The sequence below is a fragment of the Podarcis liolepis genome (assembly GCF_965112155.1).
Source record: "Podarcis liolepis genome assembly, chromosome: 11".
Classification (NCBI taxonomy): domain Eukaryota; kingdom Metazoa; phylum Chordata; class Lepidosauria; order Squamata; family Lacertidae; genus Podarcis; species Podarcis liolepis.
In genome coordinates this window covers 6,756,745-6,782,221 of record NC_139565.1, presented here as the reverse complement: position 1 = coordinate 6,782,221, position 25,477 = coordinate 6,756,745, and the positions used below count along the sequence as shown (strand labels likewise).

The window sequence follows — 25,477 nt, the reverse complement described above, 5'->3', positions numbered from 1 at the left end:
CTCAGCTAAATCTTTCTGCACAGAAGCTGGCTCCAGAATGGCCACACACAAATCAAACTCTGTCCAAACAAACTGAAAGTAAAAATAAACCTGAGTCAAGTTGTTTTTTTTAAAGGGCAAAGCAGAGCTTCCCTCTGTATGTGTTTTCCTCTTTTTATATCAAATCATTTTTTATGAATACCCTTTCTTCTAAAGCTATTATTTCATACAAGATTAGAATATTTGCCATCCTCTCTTCCACACACCCTGAAAATGCTACCTTTTGAGATTTTGTCTTCTCACAGGAAACAGCGGCTGCCATTCCCTAACATGTATACACAATGCTGTTCTGGGTTGCCCAGCAACCAGCAAGGAGGCATGTCAAAGATCCAATGAATGAATAGCAAATGTGACAATACTTGAACATTAAGTGAGATTATTTGGCCTTCTGGGGCAACTTGCTCAGATTCTCCTCTGTCTAAAATCTTTCTGAAATGGACATATTAGTCACAAAGTGTATATTCCACAAGGAGAATTGAAGGATGTGTGCATATAACATCCCCTAAGATTCCAGCACAATCCTATATGTATTTATACAGAAATAAGTTCCACTGTTTTCAGTGGGGCTCACTCCCAGGTGAATATACATATTGGTGTGTGGGTGTGTAAGAGAGAGAGAGAGAGAAAATCTTTTTGCATTATTTGTGCTCTTATGTTTTCTCTCTGCATCAAGGTGACAACAATATTGTCAACTACAAAGCTACTTTGAGTAAGAGCTAAGCATTAACTACAAAGTCAGAGTTCCAGATCTGTCAACTTGCAACTGCAGTCCTGCTCACACTTGCAAATTGCATTCACTCAATATGTGAAAAGTGATGGTGGAGAGTAAGACTGCATTCTCTGGTCCTGCCCTTATCTTCTGTGTGTTCACCAGTGTGGACAAAGTCCTATGTGGTATGTGTACAACTGGAAGCAAAGTAGATGCTTCCATGCAATTGAGAACTCTGCAAAAATGCTGGGCCAATGATCTCACAGAGCCTTCGTGCATTGATTTGTAACCACAATGGGCACACCTTCTGCATCTGAACATACAGAAGGGAGGGGTAGGCTAACAGATGTAATCCTCTACCGCTCCTGAAAAGTAAACAGGCTTATCACATAATTTATCAAGATTCTATTGTCTTAAAGAGACAGGAAGTGATATCACATTGTTTACAATTCAGAAAAGAATAAATAATAAGCATTCTTAAAAAACAATTATGTGTCCCCCTTGGCTGACCAATTCATATATTTAAAAAAACACATAATGAAGACTTGAAGAAAAAGCATAATTCTTGGAATGCTAGTACTTTTCTCCAGGCACATAGTACAGTGGTACCTTGGGTTACATATGCTTCAGGTTACAGACTCTGCTAACCCAGAAATATTACCTCGGGTTAAGAACTTTGCTTCAGGTCAGGATGAGAACAGAAATCGTGCTTTGGCGGCGCGGTGGCAGCAGGAGGCCCCATTAGCTAAAGTGGTGCTTCAGGTTAAGAACAGTTTCAGGTTAAGAACGGACCTCCGGAACGAATTAAGTACTTAACCCAAAGTACCACAGTACTGGTTGACACACAAACTAAGTGCATAGGTGGCCTCACATGCACAAGTTTGCTTAAAAATGTAGATCTAATTAAATTATCCCCCATGCTGTAAGAAACCATTTAGGGATGAGAGCCACAGCAAGGAGCACTTTATCTCTAATGTTCAGCCATGGAACATGTTTGCAGTACTGTACTAGGGCTCAACTCTCGAGCACATGAAGCAAGAGAGAGTGCATCTTCAAACATCTGCAGAGTGCTTTTTCTTCCCTGCTGAATAAACGCAACTGGAATGTGAGATCGAGATTATGACAAGCTTCTCCTTCAAAAGGGTATGGCTTTCAGGTAGGCCACAACCTACTTCTAGGCATTTTCACAGGAATCTCCTGACTTCCTATTAACATTTGCAAGATGTTAATAGCAGCCTACTTTGAACAATGCAGGTCAGGTAGAAGCCTGTGACTCTATGGATGTTGCTAAACTACAACTCCCATTATCCTTGACGGTTGGCCATGCTGGCTTGGGCCAATGAGAGCTGGAGTCCAATAACATCTGGAGGGCCACAGGTTCCTCACCCATTTATAGCTGGAGACAATTCAATGGCAACAAACATCAACCATTACATCCACAACAAAGATGGTTCATTTTACCTTCACTGCAACCAAGATCTTTTCCTGCTCATGACACAGATTATAACATTCGGCCAAGAAGACTTTCCCAAAGGCTCCTTCTCCCAGTTCCCTTTTGAGGACAATATTGTGTCGCTTGATGTGCTGGACAACTGCAAAATGAAGGTAAAGCAAGGATTAGAAATGAATTTCCTGGCCAAGGAAAGAGGCAGTTTGGGAAGTGGGCCCAGGTAAAATCCCAGCGTGTAGAGCAACAGGGCTTGCTTGCTCTCTTGACTTGGCAAGTCCGGCCCCAAAGCAGGACTCCTCTCTTTTTACCTGGCCATGTTAAGTCAAGCAGCTAATGCAGAGGTCAGGACCATTCATGCTCACATCACCATTTCTAACAAACTCCGCCCACCCACCAATCATGTGACCTGACAATCGTTTCAATCTGCCCCAACACCTTCCTCAGCTTCCTTCTGGTTAGACCTAACCATTTACTCTCATTGTGTATGAGGTATACATTTCCCCTACCCCCAAACAAAGGGGGAATTGAACATAAAATACATAAAATGGAATTGAAATATACCAGAGCTGGCCAGCTTTCCAGGGGCCACATTCTGATGTGGGGAGGCAAAGCCAAAAGAGGGTGGGGCACAAGAATGAAATACTTTGATATTGCTGTTAAAATGGCGTACAGGTTAGGTTGAAAAGGCTTAGAGAGGGGGAAAGTGTGCTCCTTTTTGACAAGATCAAGGTCGTCCGTCATCCTGGGATTTCTTTGATCACCACAGCAGAGTGAGCTCTGAAAAAAACAATTCTGAATGCTGCTGCTTCAAGAAATAAATTAAGAGGAGGGAAACACTGAAGGACAGGCTGTGTTTATTTCCTGTCACTTCCGTTTTTTAAAATTTCTTTAACAGCTGCTCCCCTTTATTGCACAGCAAAGAAAATTTCTGAGGGGGGGGGGGAATTCATATAACCTAGGAAGATAAAGTAGGTCTTCCTTTAATTAAATCCAGCCTACTCTGTGGCTCTCCTCGCTTGCTCCTCTTAAATTAAGCTGCCACTTACTTTGTCTGTTTCATTCAACAACTAGGATAAATAAAATGTTTCATTCTAGCAAATATGATTTACACTCTTGCTCTGAGGTTAAACAGAGAAATAAGACAATTGGCAGGAATATGGCCATCAGAGTCTGGGCAATTGTCTGCTGCAGGATAAAACTCTCTTGCTGTATTAAAATTTGGACCCTTCACCATTTTCTTTGATGCCTGTTCCTTCTTTCCCTGCTTACAAAAATATTTACAGGGCATGTCTACTCAAATGTAAGCCTCATTGAATTCTATGAGACTCACCGCCATGTAAATATGTACAGGATTGCAGTCTTGGTACTTAAAATACCAGACCATACACACGTATGAATGTCACAAACTATACTGAACAACTATTCCTGTTTTTGAGATGTTACTTGAGATGATACGAAAAGGATAAAGTTACGACAATGCTGCTGTTGCTGCTTTATTTTTGGTCTGCTTCCCTTTATATCAGATGATCCTGTAGAGCAAGAGTGAAAGCTTCTGTTTTAGCAGGAGTTTCACTGCAAACCACTCCTGGAGCAAGGCTCTTTGAAAGGTCCCACCCACCTGTCACATTTGACCCATGAGAGATAGGACAGGCACAGTGGGGAATAAAGGTTCTCTACCCCTGCTTTATAGTGTAAATCAAACACTGGCCCAGACAAAATAAGCAGCGGTTGCAGGCGCCACTGATCAACCCCATCCTCTTGTCAAAATGGCCAGTGGAGGATGCAACAGGTAAAGGAAGCAGCCCGCCAGCTGCATAAGTTTCCCCACCGTTGCTTTTCACGTTGAACTGATGGCTCCAAAATGCTAACAGATATGACTCATAATAAGAGGGCCCTGAAAATGGAAAACTAGGCTAACAGACTTGCTGAACTCAGAACCTGCCTCTACGAACACAGAATTATAGAACTGTCATGAAGAAAGGCATCCTAAGTGTCATCTAGTCCACAGCCCTGTGATGCAGGAATCACAGCTAAATCCCTGACAGATGGCCATCCAAACTCTGTTTAAAAACTTCCAGTGAAGAAGAGTCAACAACCTTCAGAAGTAGTATGTTCCACTGTTGAGAAGCTCTTGCCATCAGAAAGTTCTTCCTAAAGTTTAGCTGGAATCTCCTTTCCTGTTATTTGGAACAGCAGAAAACAAGCTAGCTCCATCTTCCATGTGACAGCCCTTCAGATATTTGAAGATGATTACCATGTCACCTCTTTTCCAGGCTAAACACCCAACTCCCTCAACCATTCCTCATAAGACTTGTTTTTCAGACCCTTTATCATCTTGGTCACCCTCCTCAGCACATGTTTCCAATATATGAATCTTCCTTATACAATGTCTCATCAGGCCCAGTATTGTCAAGCTCCCAAGTGCTCATGCTAGGATCTTAAACTATCCCTGCTACTGGAGAAGCTAGGGAGTGACCCTGGGACCTTCTATACATGGTCTACCACTGAACTGTGGCCTTTCTGAGGATTATATACAGCAGGCTACAAGTGCAGTAAATGATGGCAGACCATATAGAAAGAAAAAAATGCATGCTGGGTTTAAGGTTGATATTTGGCCATTTGACTTGGTGACGGGGAGCTACCTAAATCTCAATGTACAACAGTTCTGCCAGCACCAGTATCACAGCCTATCATTTCTACACTGCTTCACATTTCCAAAGGAATTGTAGGATTCAAGCTGCCTTAAATGATCAAATAGAACACTGCAAAACATTACAAATGAGAATCAGATCCAAATATATTAATGATGCACATTTGTTGTTGTTTAGTCGTTTAGTCGTGTCCGACTCTTCGTGACCCCATGGACCAGAGCGTGCCAGGCACTCCTGTCTTCCACTGCCTCCCGCAGTTTGGTCAAACTCATGTTGGTAGCTTCGAGAACACTATCCAACCATCTCGTCCTCAGACGCCCCCTTCTCCTTGTGCCCAACATCAGGGTCTTTTCCAGGGAGTCTTCTCTTCTCATGAGGTGGCCAAAGTATTGGAGCCTCAGCTTCAGGATCTGTCCTTCCAGTGAGCACTCAGGGCTGATTTCCTTAAGAATGGATAGGTTTGATCTTCTTGCAGTCCATGGGACTCTCAAGAGTCTCCTCCAGAACCATAATTCAAAAGCATCAATTCTTTGGCGATCAGCCTTCTTTATGGTCCAGCTCTCACTTCCATACATCACTACTGGGAAAACCATAGCTTTTACTATACGGACCTTTGTCGGCAAGGTGATGTCTCTGCTTTTTAAGATGTTGTCTAGGTTTGTCATTGCTTTTCTCCCAAGAAGCAGGTGTCTCTTAATTTCGTGGCTGCTGTCACCATCTGCAGTGATCATGGAGCCCAAGAACATAAAATCTCTCACTGCCTCCATTTCTTCCCCTTCTATACTTCACATTTAAAGTAATGCAATTAACAATGAAACAAAATATTCTCTTAAACATTAAAAGGAAAATAAAAAGCAAACACCAAAAGGCAGTAACCCCCCCCCCCACACATATAAACAACTAAACAAAATGAATGGAACAGAAGTTGCACCCACAGCCCCCCCTCACTGAGTTTCTGGTAGGATTAATAATAATTTACATACTATTATTTTTGCCCCACAGCAAAACAACACACTTGCTGCAATGCTTCTGTGCTGTCTACACCTAGGCATGCCCTTTCCCTCCAAATTGCATCTCTCTCCCAGCCTCCCTCTCTCAAAATATATCCCTCTATCTTCCTCTTCTTCTCTCTCAAAATCTTTCTCTGTTGATAATTGCGGCATCCTGTGCCAAGCAGCTGTCACTAAGGAACACGAGCTGCCCCAACACTTCCGCAGTGACAATGCATGCAAGTTTATTGGCTGATCTATCGCACCATAATGAACTCGCTCACAACTTTCCATCCGTAGCCTGAGAAGCAGAGGGAGATGGGCCACGGCCTGAACATTTTGTTCCGATACATCTGAAAGAAGGGGAAAACAATCACAAGTATTTGTAACCACAGTCGCCCCCTCCTCACAGCCCACTGTTCCTGAAAAAGTGGGCACGAGGCAAGAATCCAAGGCTGTTTGCTATTCACAGAAGGGCATGAGTCCAATCTTCCGGCAGATGCAGGACTTTGCTGAATAAGGGCATGCGCAGATAAAGGACAATCACTTTTATTCAGCTCTGATTTATTCAGCTACTCTAATGAGCTTGACCATAAGATAATATTCTCCAACATTTTGAAGTCTCCCCACAACTGTTCTAAATCTACTCTGCCTTCTCTTGCTCCTCAACCTGCCTCTTGGCTTCAGTTCTATAGCTTAGTATGCAAATATTTGTGCATGCAGTTATCTATTCCATGACATATTTTTATTTTGCTCTTCCTACGAGGAGTTCAGAACAGAATCCCATCCCTCCCCTGCCATCTATAATCTGCACAATGCTAAGACAGTGATTATTGCAAGGTCACCCAGTAAGCTTTGTGGGCATGTGGGGATTTGAACCTGCTCCACCTTCGTGTTGTTTAGTCATTTAGTCATGTCCGACTCTTCGTGACCCCATGGACCAGAGCATGCTAGGCAGTCCTGTCTTCCACTGCCTCTTGCAGTTTGGTCAAACTCATGCTGGTAGCTTCGAGAACACTGTCCAACCATCTCGTCCTCTGTCGTCCCCTTCTCCCTGTGCCCTCCATCTTTCCCAACATCAGGGTCTTTTCCAGGGAGTCTTCTCTTCTCATGAGGTGGCCAAAGTATTGGCGCCTCAGCTTCAGGATCTGTCCTTCCAGTGAGCACTCGGGGCTGATTTCCTTCAGAATGGATAGGTTTGATTTTCTGGCAGTCCATGGGACTCTCAAGAGTCTCCTCCAGCACCATAATTCAAAAGCATCAATTCTTCAGCAATCAGCCTTCTTTATGGTCCATCTCTCACTTCCATACATCACTACTGGGAAAACCATGGCTCCACCTTAGTCTATGTCTAACATCCTAGTCATCGGTCCCATGCTGTGAGTGGAGCATGCAGGAATCGATAGATTACAACACAATATCAAAAGTACCTTTTTTTGAACTGGACATCTTAAGGCCCTTCTTAAACCATCTGGAAAGGCACCATTCATACCAATCTAATGTGGGTAAACAGGAAACCTTCGTACATGTGCCTCACACAGGTTTTGGCAAATGGTGGGGAGGAAGTCCCATGTGGTTTATAATCCTATCCCTTTCCAAAACACTGTGCGCCCCTCTAGGTGTCCCACAGCCACAGGTTTGGAAGCTAGACCTTAAGACTAACCTGTGCTTAGAAGAAAACTGAGCTGGCACCTCTGATTAATCAAGAACCCTTAATTCTGCAGTGTTCTCATAGAACAGGCCTACTGGTTGATCGTGGGGTGTCCGTGGTCGATCCTGGTCAATCTTTGGACTCTCAGCTATTTACCCCCCCCCCAAAAAAAAGCTCAGCAACTCTGGCTCCCTAAGAAAAGCTCAACAACTTTGGTCAATCCATTGGGTAGATCACCACCAGTTTTTTTATAGTGGGAGTTGGACATGCCTGTCATAGAGCATTCGATGGCATCACAAATAAGCCTTTTTAGGTAGCTCCTACATTTCATCTTCCATTAACAGTCATGTTGGAATGCCCTGCATGAATCCTGGGTCTCTTAGGTAATCAATAAGTAAGCTTTCCTCTGCTGATCATCAACATATTGCTGATAATCTATATCCTTGTTTACTTTCAATAGCCCTTCTGCTACAAACAATTGTTGTCAATTACAACCTATTTAAGGGTTGGTTCACCACATGCATTACCTTATTGATTTCCTATCCACTGATTATGTAATTTAAATTTACTGCTTTACTATATACAGTCTTTTTCCATCTATAAGACGCCCCCATGTATTTTGGGGGCAACAACCAATCGCCAGTCCACCCTTGGTACTATCAGTGTTTAAGATGTCCACCGATTTTTGACATTATTTTTTTGGGGGGAAACCTAGTCTTATACACGGAAAAATATGGTATATATTTGCCATTTAAAGCTCAATGCTTGGAACTATTGAGGATTTAAACAGCCAGTATCAGAATGGATGAACTGACAACACCAAAAAGCTTCAGGCTTATCAAAACGTTAGGTGATTATGAAAGTTTTACATGGACTGAATTGTTGACACAGCAGATCACCACTTGATCTTGCTGTGAAACAGTGCAAAGTTTTCTACAAAGTGATGAGGGACCTATCCCCCCCCTAATATTGTTTAACTACGACTCCCATCAGCTCCAGCAAGCATGACCAATGGTCATGGAAGATGGGAGTTGTAGTTTAACAACACCTAGCGGGAAACAGGTTCCCCAACCCTAATCTAAAGGCATATGAAGCCCCAAATTTGCTAATCAGGTCTGAGTCTGGTCAATGCCTGGATAGGATATCTGGGAATAGCTTCTGTACACACAGCTTTGAGCAGCAGATGGAATATATTATTAATGAAACAAATAATAAAAATGCAGTCACTGTGAATACAAATGTGTTAAATGGTATGAAATGTTGACAATTAATTTGAGATGGATATTCGGCATCAGTATGGCAATATTTTCTATTTGATTTTAATATTTGATATTTGAAAATAGTTGATAGTTGTCATGAAGAAACCATATCTGGCACCTAGCATACAACAGAATTTAGTTTTTGTGGAATGTGCCAAAAATGTAAGGCAAGTTTTGAGGCTGGCAGGTGTTGAGATAGTTAAATGAAGAGCATGGAAAGTATCGTACACTCTCCTCTAGGTAAAAGAGGCAACAGTATGACTTAGCTGCTCCAGTTCCTAAGAAAAGAAAGTCTCCAGATCACAGTTAATTTGTAATATTAATCAGATTTCTTCCTACTTTCCCACTTAAGCATTTTAGGTACTGTTAAATTAATTTATATTCATTCATCTTGAGTAGCCTAGGGGAGCCGCTCACTAAGAAACCACACATGTGCTTCGAAAAAGAGTTGCTTAGCGGCTCTGCCAGCCACCTCAAATTCAGCAAGGGACTCTCCATTACTCTGCATCTGCGGAATGGATGTTAATATAGCCTTGACCCTATGTTATTGGGCGCCATAAACCCCTGTGTGCTTTGTGTTTGTTTATTTAAAGGTAAAGGTAAAGGTACCCCTGCCCGTACGGGCCAGTCGTGTCCGACTCTGGGGTTGCGCGCCCATCTCGCTTAAGAGGCCGGGGGCCAGCGCTGTCTGAAGACACTTCCGGGTCACGTGGCCAGCGTGACGAAGCTGCATCTGGCGAGCCAGCCCAGCACACGGAACACCGTTTACCTTCCCACTAGTAAGCGGTCCCTATTTATCTACTTGCACCCGGGGGTGCTTTCGAACTGCTAGGTTGGCAGGCGCTGGGACCGAACGACGGGAGCGCACCCCGCCGCGGGGATTTGAACCGCCGACCATGCGATCGGCAAGTCCTAGGAGCTGAGCTTTTACCCACAGAGCCACCCGCATCCCACATTTGTTTATTTAGGGCCAGACTAAAAGGGATGTTTGAGACGCCTCCAAAATCAGCCACCAGGGGATGGGACAATTTGAATTGGGCCATGACATGGGGAAGCTTTAAGAAACACGTCTTGTTGAGCTGTGGCCCTGTTTGAAAGTCGCTATCACCAAAGCGGCTATTACCTTTAGAATGAAAACCATACAGGGCACAAAATCTCTTTCAAATGTCTTGTGCACATGTACGGAATGTGGCATTCTAAGCATGGTAGGCTTTGCATTTGCCTTATACAGTGGTAGCTCGGGTTACAGACGCTTCAGGTTACAGACTCCGCTAACCCAGAAATAGTACCTCGGGTTAAGAACTTTACCTCAGGATGAGAACAGAAATCGCGAGGCAGCGGGAGGCCCCATTAGCTAAAGTGGTACCTCAGGTTAAGAACAGTTTCAGGTTAAGAACGAATTAAGTGCTTAACCTGAGGTACCACTGTAGACCTGGAAAATGCAACCCCCGTTTGTTCACCCTCTCTGGGTTGTCATCAAGTTCTACACTGTCCATATTTACTGAGCCTGTTAAACATTACTTAGAGCTAGGTAAAGGTAAAGGTACCCCTGCCCGTACGAGCCAGTCGTGACCGACTCTAGGGTTGCGCGCTCATCTCGCTCAAGAGGCCGGGAGCCGGCGCCGTCCGAAGACACTTCCAGGTCACGTGGCCAGCGTGACGAAGCTGCAGCTGGCGAGCCAGCACCAGCGCAGCACATGGAAACGCCGTTTACCTTCCCGCTATAAAGCGGTACCTATTTATCTACTTGCACTTATTGGGACCGAACGATGGGAGCTCACCCCGCCGCGGGGATTCGAACCGCCGACCTTACGATCAGCAAGTCCTAGGCACTGAGGTTTTACCCACAGCGCCACCCGCGTCCCACCCTACTTAGAGCTAAGACTTCCTTATTTTAATGGGATTTACACCCAAGTAAGTGCACAGGATTCCAGCCTTAGGGTCCTGTGTGTGTGAGAGTGAGAGTGAGAGAGAGAGATGTGCATTCTGGAATATTTATTTCAGCCATTTTCTCAGGGGCTGATACTAGAAATAGGTGAATATATCAGTTTTGGTTTATTTCATTTTCTCCTTTTTCCAGTCAAGTTCAGTTCTCAATATTTCTGCATCACAAAAATTCATTAGTGTTCTTGTGCAAATTTCTCCTACTATTTACATTTTTACATGAAATGTTCCCCAATATACAGTCTTGCAATGCAATTTCACCTAACGTAATGCATTTTTGTATGTTATTCTAACTAATATATATGTATCTAATATATATGTATCTAACTAATGTATATGTATCCTTTAGTATATGCACATACTTTTGCACATATTATGTAGCTGAAGAACTGCACTGCAAAATTAAAGTGTGAATTTTGAAAGATAGCTGAATTTTAGGTCATACACTAATTCAGTGAGTGTGAATTAGGTACATTCACCTTTAAATGCAAACTGAATCAAATCTCCCCCTTGCCTAGATGGTACTGAAAGCATGTCTCTAAAGGGCTCCATAATCTCTGAAAGCTCTGAATGGCAACTCTGGACATGTTAAAAAGCATTATTATTCGATTTTCACCCAAACCTTTCCCCCGGTTCAACTCTTATCATCATTCACCCATCTTCCATGGCTTTTTGTTGTTGTTGCAAAATTGGAGGCAGATTCACTTCCTAACCTGCCTGGGAGTCTCTGAGAGAAGTGCCAGGAAGAAGAAAACTTATAATGTGAGTACATTACCTCCTGTTGAAAGCCAGCTAAAAAGATCTGTCATCATTAAGCATGGATGTTGTTAACACCAGCCAGGAAATATATCAACAGAGATGGTAACACTCCCAAATGCCTTCGGTGCTTTAACCCAAATTCTGCAGATATTCTGTCAAAGGGTGTAAGGATGGAATCTATTTAATAGCTTTAATTGCCTAAGATGTGGCATGGCACAGCTGCAAAATATTGTTTTAATTTATGACATCAGCACATTAAACAGCCCAAGACAGGCAGGCATGGGGCTGCCTCCCTCATTTTTCTCTCCACTCTTTTCTAGGTTCCATTCTCTGTTTTGTATCTAAAAGGAGAATGTGGCATATCTGGGTTTTCTTGGTCAGCACCTAAGCAAATGAGAAGCAAGTGACATTTTAAGCATAATACTTCATCCGTCTAAGAAAACACTCCAAAAATCCAGTTTCCCTATACTTCTAAGATAGGCTGGCATCAGAGAGGTTCTATATCAGTAACGTTGGCACTCTTATGGCTTTAAAGAGCCCATAGAGCCTGAGGAACTGGGGTGGAGTGTTCAGAATCAAAACCTGCATAGGCCTTGCTTTACACTGTCTGCACTTTGCCATTCACACACACACACCTTGTGGCATGCTGGCTTTTGTCAAGGCTGGAGCTAGTTCAGACATGGCGTGAGGGTTAACAGCCTGTCCTTGGGGAGAATCGGAAGAGAGTGCCTAAGGCAGGAATGAGGAACCTGTGGCCTCCAGATCTTGTTGGAGTACACGTTCCAAGATTTGGAGCTCAAATATGTCTGGAGCGTCACCTTCATGGACAGAGCTGCAGCTTCCTGGCAGAAATTTTCACCAATGTCATGGAAGGGTTTTTTAGCTACTAAATGTGTGTTGTGAATGCATGCATTGAACCTCAGTTGATAAAATGTGTGTATTTTCTCCCCAAAGACAATGTTTCTGTCTCTTTAAAAGCTCCAAAGTGAAACATCAGAGTCGGATGCAGCAGTCATATTGCTGTTGTGCTGTATTGTCCATAGATAAATGGTAAAGTAACTGTTTGTATGAATATGACCTCGGTGTGTGAATTATTCCAATGTATTAACTGGTGCAGGGACGCGGGTGACACGGTGGTCTAAACCACAAAGTCTAGGGCTTGCCGATCAGAAGGTCGGCGGTTCGAATCCCCATGATGGGGTGAGCTCCCGTTGCTCGGTCCCAGCTCCTGCCAACCTAGCAGGTCGAAAGCACACCAGTGCAAGTAGATAAATAGGTACTGCTGCGGCGGGAAGGTAAACAGCGTTTCCGTGCGCTGCTCTGGTTCACCAGAAGCGGCTTAGTCATGCTGGCCACATGACCTGGAAGCTGTACACCAGCTCCCTCGGCCTATAGAGAGAGATGAGCGTGCAACCCCAGAGTCGTCCACGACTGGACCTAACAGTCAGGGGTACCTTTACCTTTACCTATTAACTGGCACAGTGATTCCCCTTGGAGCTGCAATCCAGTGATTTCCCCTGAAGATAAAACTTTTACTTCTGAGGACTTCATGCCCTCCAACTACTAGGCAATGCTATCTAAAAAATATCCTACTGACTTGCCACCTAAAAAATAACTTCCAGCTTTAAAGACTACCATATCGTTCTTTGTTTTTGTTCTCTGCCTTCCAAGGGAACAACATATTCTAATTATAGCTTGAGAAAGAACAACTAAGTAGTCATGGCTAGATTTTATATTCTCAAATGCAGAGAAATAGACTTGGATGCAAGTTATAATCGGGCTTTGCACTGTGAGAGGCTTAATCCAGTTATGTCCAATAGATTGGTGCATTCCAGCTGAAGACTGCTCTAACTGCAGACTTGGGAAGCAAAGAACCTCACCAGTCCCCTCTACTTCCTCCCACCCAATCCTGCATATCCTCCTGCCTGGTTAAGAGTTCTGCAGAACTCAAAAGCTTGCTTACTATTTTATGACTATTTTATGACTATTTTATTCTATTGCCCTAAAGTGGATTTTATATTTTAATGTGCCATGCATTGTTCTGTATCTGACTAACACTGCAGAAACGATTCATTAGGAGCAATGGCATTCTTATTTTTACTGCATGCTAGCTTGTCAGCAACAAGGTCATTGAATCAACAATTGCTTTTCCCTCAAGCTAATTTCTGACAAGCTTGCCGGAGGCAAGGAACGTAATGCAAGTAGAAACATTTGATTAATGACATGATCACTTGATAATGAATTGAAGCAAAGACGATGTTTGATTGATTTATGAATAATTCTAACTATGTGCTCGTCTTCTTACCAAAAGATTTATGAGAGATTTGAAAGGCAAAACTAAAAATTATACAAATGAATACATTAAGTTGAAGATTAAATGGATTCCCCCCTCCCCCACCACAGCCTGCTGCTTTCCTTTGGGCTAACATTGGTTGTTCAGATAAAATTACAAATGGCCGAAGCACTCAAGTTGTATTAACTGATGGTAGAATAGTTTGATCTTTTAACATTTATGCATTGCACGGAACGCTTTCCAAAGATGCTCTTTTGCACAAGAAAACTGGTTCGTGGGGACCCAAAGCACAATGTGCAACCAGGCACAGGAATCTTCACATCTGCCCAATACATTAAAAGCAGAGTCATATCACTTTAAACAGTCATGGCTTCCCCTCAAAAATCTTGGGAAGTGCAATTTGTTAAAGGTGCTGAGAACTGTTAGGAGACCCCAATTCCTACCAGAGACATATGATTCTTAGAGTTCCCTGCAGAGAGGAACTGATTGTCAATCAATTCCGTGAACAGTAGATCTGGGAAAGGAACAGGAGTCTCCTAATAACTCTCTTGGCATGTAGTGAAGATGGGGCCAAATTGGATCCCCCCGTCCTTATTTTCCAGGGACGGTCCTGAATTTGCAGAAGCCATCCCAGCTTCAGACTAGATCCCTGAATGGACCCCTGACAGTTGGTAAAGGACCCCTGACAGTTAAGTCCAGTCACGAACAACTCTGGGGTTGCGGTGCTCATCTCGCTTTACAAGCCAAGGGAGCCAACGTTTGACCGCAGACAGTTTTTCCGGGTCATGTGGCCAGCATGACTAAGCTACTTCTGGTGAACCAGAGCAGCACATGGAAACGCCATTTACCTTCCCGCCGGAGCGGTACCTATTTATCTACTTGCACTTTGACGTGCTTTTGAACTGCTAGGTTGGCAGGAGCCGGGACCGAGCAACGAAAGCTCACCCCGTCGTGGGGATTCGAACCGCCAACCTTCTGATCGGCAAGCGCTAGGCTCAGTGGTTTAGACCCCAGCGCCACCCATGTTTCCTTAGGATGTCCTTATTTTCATTGGAGAAATGGGAGGGTATGGAATTATAGGACCCCCAAAGCCAAGGAGAAAAGTAACTATTCATCTTTTAGAAGACATCTGAAGGTAGCCCTCTGTAGGGAAGTTTTTTAAAAAAATGTTTAATGTTTTATTATGTTTTTATATATGTTGGAAGCTGTGGCAACCCAGTCAGATGGGTGGCCAATAAAAAATAAAATTACTACTAGTACGACTGCTATGGGATGTTCTTCTTTTCAACAGAGAAATGTTGGAGGGTAAGCTAAATTGGCTATGCTCTAATGTGGAAATGTGGCCTTTGGCTGAAAAAGGTTCCTTGCTGCTGGTTCCAGCTGCAATGGCTAACATAATAGCCGTGTTCCCTCATTCCTCCACAGCGTCACTGAGTACATAAGGGGAATATGACTGAACTTGCTGCTCATGCTGGTAATGCCTTTGTGCGCCTCAAGGCATACAAACAACACCCACATGTTCAGCTGAATGGGTGAAAGGGACTCCTATGTGCCAACAGGAGGAAGCAGTTGTTGGCACCTATCTGACTCGAGAGGCAATGGAGTGTGCCTCCAAGGGTGAAGTCAAGCCACTGGAGAATCACAGCGCCTGCTGTGGCTGCAGAGACCGGCAACTTATAACTGTTGCCTCCCGCGTTGCTTTTGCTGCATTAGCAGCACTGAAGTGACTTCTCCAATGTGCAAGCCAGTGTATCTGGAGGTCCTGATGTGGTCCAATGGAAAGCCGAGTAATACTAGCTTGGATGCAGGAGTTTCTGAAAGGAGAGTGGGAGGCGCCATTCAGCTATCTTAGGGACTCCACTCTGGATTTGTGTAGTGTTCACTGGCGGAGGAAGGCGGGTGCAGGGGATGCGGTGTGCACCGAGTGTCAGCCGTAAGGGTGGGTGACATCACCGCGCCACCCCCGCACCCCACGCTCACTGTGCGGGTGGTGTCCCTGGACGCTTGCTGCATGGGCGGCGGGCTGCTAGGGACGATGCTGCCATGGGCAGCTAACAGTGCCCCCCGACGCTCGTCGCACAGGTGACTAGCGGCAACACTCCTGATGCTCACCGGGCAAGTGGCTAGGGACGCTCGCCGCGAGCGCCGCTAGCAGCACCCTGCCTCACTCTCTGCACGGGCGGCAGGTGGCTAGGGATGCTCACCACGCAGGCAGCTAGCGGTGCCCCCCACGTTCACCGTGCGGGCGGCTAGCCCCGCCCCCCACACCGCTCCAGGTGCCAGGGCAGGTAGCTCTGCCCCTGGTAGGGTTTACTCCTTAGCCTTTTCCCCCCCAAAGATGTCCTGCAAGGCAGCAAGTAAGTATGCAGTATGTTCTGGGAATTCCATGCAAACCACACAGGGCTCTTGGCTGCATGGAAACCCCTATGTACACCCTACTGAATGCATGCAAGGTCCCATTTCATGAATTCGGCTGAATGCATACGTCTTAGGGTGTGCTCAGAGGCTCATGCGGACATCAGGGGTGGGATCCGCTGGTGCAATCCTGCTCCCTCTCTGTGCATTAATCGAAATGTGGAAACAATCATCGGAATAGGACAATTTCCAGAACAAAATAAATGGTAAATAATAAATGTAGTAGTAGCAACAGCGATAATGGCAATGGAAATTCTGGATTTCAGCCAGAGGGTAATTAATATATTTGACTCAGTGCATTCATCAAGGGGGACCGGAGATTTCATTTATTTGATAATATTGACTGCTTACTTTGTGGAGATTCACTTTTAGCACTTGATTCTACTCAAAGAGCAGGGCTTCTTGTGACCCTGGAGCTAATAGCACTTGGATGAGCTGGCACCAGCGATCACCAGTACTTTGAAATTTTCTTGGGAATAGCTAAGAAGTCAATGAAGTCAGCTCTTGATTTAAAATGGTAGAAGGAAGCCAAAGCTAAAACGTAGAACCAACTGATTTGAAACGAAACCTATTTCATAGCCAGCTGTGCTTAGGGTGGGGTGAAGGCAGGTTCTGAAAAAACTTTTTGACCACAAACTATTTTATATGTGTTTGTTTGTTTGTTTGTTTGTGCGTGTACTAAACTAAGCCTCACATTTCTGGCAGATAGTTCAAACACTTGCAAGTAATTTCGTCCTTTCTGCATTAAGTATTGAGCTCTACTGCAGTGATGACAGTAAGAAGTTATATTTCACCTTTCTTTTGAGCACAGATCAAGAAAGGCAAATTGTCAGAAAAGGCTTCAAAGAGCGGGAGAGTTCACTCCATTTGGAAGCAAACTAAAGCAACACGGAGTTTGCAGAGAAATAGCAGGTGTTTGGTGATATCCGCTGCGTGTTGGACAAAGGAATTATGCAGCGGGATCAGTTAAATTAATTGTGTTGGGCTAAAAACCTGTACAGGCAATATATCACATGAGTAGTTGGGAGGCCAGTCTGGCTGGAAACCGGACGCTGAACAAGAGAGTCCTTTGGCCAACCCAGCACAACAATTTCTAATGGCTGTGTAGTCCAGGGGTCAGCAAACTTTTTCAGCAGGGGGCCGGTCCACTGTAGTTTGTTAAGGGTTGCTGTGAATTATAACTCTGTGAGGAGTAAACTACAGTGCCCAGAGTTCTTTGAGGGGAGAAATGTGCTTTGAACGTGCTTTATAGTTATTGTATGTGTGCAACCTTAGTTCCTTTAGTTCATGTTAGCTGCTGGTAACCTTTTCCTGGACAAAGGTTCTTCTTCCACAGTACATGATCCAGTTCTGTTGCTTGAACCTTTATATTTACCATATTAAGAGACCTTACTTCAGTGTGGTGGGCTCAATTAAATTACCTTCTGGTATATTTTTGTGTAATATTAATGGCCATTCCCTGGTGAGTCTATTTGTGTAACATTTCCAACACTTCCTCCCCCCACGCCCCATTTCAATTTTGAAATATTAGCAGCCAAGGCATCAGTCAGCAGTAACAGTATCAATGAAAGGGCAAAAGGACGATAAGGGGATATTGCATCTCTCGCCAGAATTTGTAAAACAAACACAGGGCCCTCCAAATAGCTGTATGAGATGATTTCAATCTTATGGGGGTCTTCAAGAGTGAGAGTGTAATCTTTAAAAAATTAAACCACTGCCACCCATCCTAACACCTGCAGATTACTTCACTGCAATGCCATTCTAACAGTTATAATTGGAAATTATAGGTCATTCCAAGGTGAAATGCTGCTCCTCACACCGCAAAGTTTTTGCACACAATGACCTCATATCAAAAATTGCCTTTCCATATTCAGAGCCTCCTTGTGAGTCTGTGACTTCAATTGCTACTCTTATCCATCTACAAGTAGGTAAGGCAGGGAAACCAGGAAGACGTTCTTGATCTTGTTCACCAGCCCATAGAAAAATCTCAAGGAGACAGTTTAATCTGAAGGATAAACCAAAAGGGACAGAGCCCAGCAATGTGTGAAGACTGGAAATGAAAAATTCACCATACATGAGATGGAGATTTACAGGGATATTTAAAAGAGAGACATGTTAAAACACTCCAGATATAGAATGAATGGCAGTAGGAGCCCTCTGCAGACTTGAAAAGGAGCAGAGAGCCATTCTGAGCCAATCTGAATCATGTAATGTTTAAGGTTTCAAGTACTGGGACCAAATCTCAAATTCTCTGCTGGTTCATTCAAACTTTTGAAGCTAGAGGGTTGGGATGTACAGTGGTACCTTGGTACTCAAACATAATCCATTCTAGAAGTCAATTCAACTTCCGAAACATTCAAAAACCAAGGCGCGGTTTCCAGTTGGCTGCAGGAGCTTCTTGCACTCAAAACGAAAAACGTTTGAAAACTGGAACACTTACTTCTGGGTTTTCGGCATTCGGGAGCTGATTTTTTCATCAACTAAGCCGTTCGAGAACCAAGGTTCCATTGTATAGAACAAGCCTGCTCTTGACAGGCTAAGATTACCATGGAAGCCAAGAGGTCAACTTTGAGCTCTTCCTTACCAACTCAGCCTGCTAGCTATTTTAATTTTAAATATAAAAAGTTTTTTTTTTGAAGAGAATAGGCTGGAATCTTCAGTTTGTTGCCACTGTTGGGAGCACTGATAATAGGGGGGAGCAACTAATAATAGGGGGGAGCAACTAATAATAGGGGGGAATTAAAATGATTCTCACAACAGTAATCTACTGTTATGTAGAAGGAGCGTCTCCACCCCCATTGCTTTGCCCAGACACTGAGGTCCAGCGCTGAGGGCCTTCTGGTGGTTCCCTCACTGCGAGAAGCCAAGTTACAGGGAACCAGGTAGAGGGCCTTCTCGGTAGTGGCACCCGCCCTGTGGAACACCCTCCCACCCACCAGATGTCAAAGAGAAAAACAACTACCAGACTTTTAGAAGACATCTGAAGGCAGCCCTGTTTAGGGAAGCTTTTAATGTTTAATAGACTATTGTATTTTGATATTTTGTTGGAAGCCGCCCAGAGTGGCTGGGGAAACCCAGCTAGATGGGTGGGGTATCAATAACAAATTATTATTATTATTATTATTATTATTATTATTATTATTGATGATGATGATACAATCTACGGCCTCATTCTGCTTTTTATATATTGCTCCAATAATCAACAGAAAGGGTATTTGTGTATTTGCCTTGGCCTCTGTGGCACAATGGTTAGAGTGCTGGACTATGGACTGTGAGATCAGAGTTCAAATCCCCACTCAGCCATGAAGCTCACTATGTCACCATCTCTTAGCCTAATCTACCTCATAGGGTTCTTGTGGGGATGAACTGGGAAGGAAGAGAACCAGGCATACCACCATACGTTCCTTGGAAGATAAAGGTGGTGTATACATGTAATAAATAAAATAATAAAAACATACACGAGAAACCATTAATTTAATCCAAACATCTCTAAACTTACCTGAAAACGACACAAAACATTTGCATTACAACTTGACCTTTGGCATTTGGCAGGTTTAGCTTATGCCTCCTTGACATGTATTTAAAATTGTACCAGATTTTGATCTTCAGAGCCTGACAGATTCAAATGCTTGGAGAAATCCACCTGTCCCCATTTCTCCCACCTCAAAAGCTCATTTAGGCTGCAGTCCTACTTGCACCATGAGAGAAAGCCCAACTGAACACACAATCTAAACGAAATTAGATTATGGAGCATAATCAAAATGAAAAAGTTTAGGACTGCCTTGTTAATTTGCTGTTCGGCTCTCATACACAATTCAGGAGAGGAAAAAGCAGCAAAAGACATATAAACAAACACCTGTACTTACATGTGTCGGGCTTGAGTTGACTATTTGTGATCCCAAAATACTGAGGGTTTTCAATTACGGGAATCTTTGTCATTCCAATAATTACTGCATCCGGTCCGCCCTCGGAAGAAGATGGAGTGTTGCTTCCATTAGAGATGTGATGAAGAGGACTCGCTGAATCGTCGTCATTGCTGATAACTGAAGAAGGACCTAAAGTTAGAAACAAAGATGCCCCTGTAACTTGACATAGTTTTCCCCTCCCTCTATCATTGCTCTGGCCCTCACTTACATACTGTAAGGTTTTGCACAGAGGGTGCGGGGAAACAGTTTTAGACCAGGACACCCAGAGGCCTGGGCACCACAATTCAAGAAGGACACTGACAAACTGGAACGTGTCCAGAGGAGAGCAACCAAAATGGTCAAAGGCCTGGAAACGATGCCTTATGAGGAACGGCTAAGGGAGCTGGGCATGTTTAGCCTGGAGAAGAGGAGGTTAAGGGGTGATATGATAGCCATGTTCAAATATATAAAAGGATGTCACATAGAGGAGGGAGAAAGGTTGTTTTCTGCTGCTCCAGAGAAGCGGACACGGAGCAATGGATCCAAACTACAAGAAAGAAGATTCCACCTAAACATGAGGAAGAACTTCCTGACAGTAAGAGCTGTTCGACAGTGGAATTTGCTGCCAAGGAGTGTGGTGGAGTCTCCTACTTTGGAGGTCTTTAAGCAGAGGCTTGACAACCATATGTCAGGAGTGCTCTGGTGGTGTTTCCTGCTTGGCAGGGGGTTGGACTCGATGGCCCTTGTGGTCTCTTCCAACTCTATAATTCTATGATTCTAGCGCCTTAACTTCTGCACCTGCAAGGCAGCAGACCTGCTGAAGGTTGAGCTGTGGGGCCTGTTTGCCTACCATTGACCAGGCTGCCTGCCTCCGACCTCAACGGCTGCCACTTCTGGAAGTTGACCTTTTGCACATCACTTTGGCGCTGATCCTAAACGGCCTCAGTCCTGTATACCTGAAGGAGCGTCTCCACCCCCATCGTTCGGCTCAGACACTGAGATCCAGCACCGAGGGCCTTCTGGCGGTTCCCTCATTGCAAGAAGTGAGGTGACAGGGAACCAGACAGAGGGCCTTCTCGGTAGTGGCACCTGCCCTGTGGAACACCCTCCCACCAGATGTGAAGGAAATAAGCAGTTATCCTATCTTTAAAAGACATCTGAAGGCAGCCCTGTTCAGGGACGTTTTTAATATTTAATGCTGTACTGTTTTTAACACTTGATTGGGAGCCGCCCAGAGTGGCTGCAGAAACTCAGCCAGATGGGCGGGGTATAAATAATAAATTATTATATTATTATCCTGTTACCACTTTGGAAGCTGACCCACAGCAAACCGTGGCAATTACGTATAGGCGGTGCTGACTTTTAGAAGGTTTCGAAGACGGTTTCTCCTACTGATTTGCTCCAATTAAAACTCTCATTCTCTTCCATTTGGATGGCATTTTGTACTTTTAAATCAATAGAGTGCCCGCTCATAAAGCACATGGAACTTAGCTATATATGAGCAGCATATAAATGCAACAAGTAAATAAAGAATAAAACACAGCAAATGTATAGATGGTGACTCATGTCCTAAGCGGGTCTCCTTGTAAGGTACTGGTGACTTTGTAAGTCATGGAATGTGGATGCAATGGAATGGATGGAGAAAAGCAGCTCAAATGCACCCTCTCCCAGAATGGCTTGCATGGTGAGGGAGGTGACAGCGCTGATTTGAGCTGTCTGGCTATCTCGCTCAGCATTGTGGATTCTGGGAATGGGGAGCCTCAGGCCCGGAGGACAAATGCAACCACTGAGGTCACCCTCTCTCCCTCCCACCCATCCCTCCTTCCCAAGCCACGACCACACATCCCTTTACTGGTCCCCCCCCCCCTTTGCCCATGTTGTATTGTAAAATCACCGCCCAACGCTAAGTACTCTAGAGGCTTTTCATAAATCAGAATTCATAAATCAGAAAGTTAATTCAATCCACTGACCATCTTGAATTCAGTTATATACGACACGGTGGTTCCTACCCCCTTAACTTCACTTTACCTGAAAAGCAATGACTTGCACCACAGTTACTATGGCTGCTTGCCACTACACCAGGGGTGTAGTGGGAAATCTTGAAGCTGGAGCGTAGTGTTGTGGGAGTAAACGCCATTGAACCCCTCCTCTTACTTTGGACCCCAACTTAGAAAATACTTCAGGCTTCAACAAAGTTCTTCATCCAGCTAAAAACGCAACCTTTGGCACTTAATTAGAAATGCAAACAAGCTTGCAAAAACGTGTTAACATATCACCTGCTGTTGTGAACCAGGAAACCCATCAAATAACATGAAAGAAGTCTCCAGCCTCTGCTTGATGGTGTTCCTCATCTTCTGACTTCCTCTATGCTACTCTGTTACAAACAAACTTGTAAATTTCATGATAGTCTCATTCTTTTGCCAGAACACTTCAGCAGATGACTTGGAACTGAAATTTGATTCTACTTATGGCCAAATATGTCTCCTTTCTGCTTCAGCGAAGACAACTGGAGTAGCATTTTGTTTTCTTTGCAATTGCTTGTTTCTATGGGTACCTTACATGAAATGTTGAGTTCCTTTTACTTGTTACTTTCCATCATATTAAAAGCTGAGGGGCTCCTCTACAGAGCAACTCCCTGCCCCCACCTGGCCCTTCTGGATGGGATTAGCTCTTAAAGGGCTAGGGCATACAATAACAACAGTTCTAGAAGAGGCATAGGCAAACTCGGCCCTCCAGATGTTTTTGAGACTACAATTCCCATCATCCCTGACCCCCGGTCCTGTAAGCTAGGGATGATGGGAGTTGTAGTCCCAAAACATCTGAAGGGCTGAGTTTGCCTATGCCTGCTCTAGAAGAACCCCCAAGCTCTCAGGGGAGTGCTGCACCCCTGAGAACAGGCCATCTACCTAACTCCAGGACCTGTAAACCACCCACCAACAATGCCTCCATCTCGCCAGGATTCATCCCCAGCCGCTTGACCCTCATCCAATTCCAGTTGTTACTGATTCCAGGCCCAGATCCAGTGCCTGAATAGCCTCTTCCGAATCAGATGAAAGGAGAGACAGAGCTGGGTGCCATCTGCATATTGATGACTCTCCAAATCCCTGGATGATAGTTCTGACCATCTTCATATAGATGTTAAAAAGCATGTGTCCTGCACAAATGCCAAGGAACTGAGCAGAAGACGCCCAGTGCTACTGTCCAGGATCAGTTCTGCAGGTACAAGAGGAGGTCCTGTAATATGGTGTCAGTACAGGAGGATACAAGAGTTAATGGTATCTGGAAGCTCAGGGGACTTCAGTTGCTAGAAGTGTCGCTTACCAACTGCAGCTCGTTTGACAGGGAAGGCCATTCCTGGCCAAGAAAGCCTTACCACAGCAGTCCACGTGTTGCTTGCTTCAAGACTGTATTACTGCAATGCACTCTGTGTGGGGCTTTCCTCACTTGAACCAGAAACTATAGTTAGTGCAGAATGCTGGAGCACGATTGCTGACAGGTGAGGCCCTGTGCTCAAAAGATCTGAAACGTTGCCGATTTGCTGCTGGGCCAAGTTACTATTAGCATATAAAGCCCTTAACAACTTGGACCAATTCACTGTACTCTTTTAAGCACTTGCTAATAACATTCTGGTTTAGACAAGCCCACCTAGATGCTAAGAAAGCTGAGGTAATCTTGATCTGTTTTTAACTTGTTTTCTGTTCTTTCCTTTTCCCTCTTATTTACTTTAATTGACTATAATAATCTCAAAATCAGAAAAAAGAAAGTTGAGGTAATCTTGATCTGTTTTAAAGTAGAGTTATCGTTATTCTTTAATTATTCTTTATTAAATTTATATACCGCCCTACACCCGCAGGGTTGTGATTTTTTCTTGATTTTACTGTCTTATCTTTTGTAAACTGCCTTGAGGTTTGTTTGTTTTTACAATCAAACGGTGTATACATTTTGTTAATTAAATGATATCAAAAGCACAATGGGATCAAGAACCAACAGAGTTGCACTCCCTCTTGTCGCTTACCTGATAAAGGTTATCAGTCAGGGTGACCAAGGTCATTTCAGTGCCATCTATGATGCCAGAGTGAAATAGGTAGCTTCATCCAAGCATGCCTGAAACTGATCAGCTGCCATCTCTCAATGCTGTTGCCCTGGGACATTTGGAAGTGGATCATAGCTATCTAGAATTTCAGAGTCCAGGGAGGGACTCTTGAGAAAGGGATGACTGCTGCACCTTTTTGGGGGAGAGAAGTATCATCCCCCCCCCATCTCAACCACTTCATATGGTCAAACCTTCCTGGCTAATATTTATTAGCCATGATAGGCAAGGGTCAACAGAACACACAGCACATGAGGCTGTATCCAGTGTTAGTTATATTTTATATTCAGAGTAGAACCAATAGAATTAATGGACATGATTCACTTAGACCCAGAGTTCAACCAATGACATGGATGGACCTAACTTACCGGTAGTTGAATGTAACCTGTGATAATCGAGACCCCTGCCAGTATCCCGCCCATATCCTCAGGCCACAACAAGTGAAAGTGATCCCACAAACCAATATTAGACAGTACTCTGAAAACCTTCACCTGACCTACATTAATGCCACACAAACAGCCATAACAGAAAACAATAAAACAAAAACCGCCATCATATTTTAATATCCTAAAAGACGATAATAAAATACTCCAGACAAAACTGTGGCAATGAATGAGCTTAGTGCAAGAGTTCTGATTTCGCAATGCCTACTTTCCCCCCCCCCCCTTTTGTCCTCTATTTGTTATGTAATTAACAGATGGCAAATCTCTGTGTGTCAGGAGACAGCTAAATTTACACCTCTTTAAATACCTTGTTTGTCAGCTCCCTTGATAAATGTGAGTAAACTGGCGTACAAACTGTTTTAATGCTTGCTTATCTGACAGACTAGCTATTAGATGAAAAGCTGCATCCCATTTCCTTAATGCACTGCCAAATTTACACCACAGTCAAAGGCTACGCTATAGAGCCAACACTTAATTGAACAACCAAATGTATGCGTGAGGTTTCAAGAATGCAAAACAATTTTCAGAAGGGAATTTAAAAACACTCACTTCGAATTGGAAGTAGCTTTCACTGTTCCATCAACTCTCCCATACGCACAGTGTGTGAACTTTGAGGCAAAGGGTAATTTTCCACCCAAATGCTGAAATTCTGCTGCATCTGGTTCAAATGGGGTCAGCTAATTACTTGTCAGAAGCAGAAGGAACCTTTTGATAACACCTATTATTGATGTTGTTTTCACAAATCCAGCTTTGGCTTACAACCAAAAGTTGGAAAAGTACATTTAAAAAAAAAAATGGCTAGAAATGCAGGTCACTAATAGCTAATAGTAACCACATATGGAGTTCTGCTTGATGTTCCCAGCTGAATTCATGTGAAGAT

The 25,477-nt window shown here is 43.9% G+C and overlaps 1 protein-coding gene across 2 annotated transcripts in view; it reads right to left on the bottom strand.

Moving 5' to 3' along the window:
* NTRK2 (neurotrophic receptor tyrosine kinase 2) overlaps nt 1-25,477 on the bottom strand; it is a 174,721-nt gene that overhangs the window by 29,704 nt on the left and 119,540 nt on the right. For both annotated transcript variants that reach the window (XM_083464832.1, XM_083464833.1), the window contains 2 exons: nt 20,026-20,214; nt 2,210-2,340 (listed from right to left, as the gene is read on the bottom strand). In XM_083464832.1, the coding sequence (XP_083320958.1) occupies nt 2,210-2,340; nt 20,026-20,214 (320 nt within the window). The remainder of the gene's footprint in view (nt 1-2,209; nt 2,341-20,025; nt 20,215-25,477) is intronic.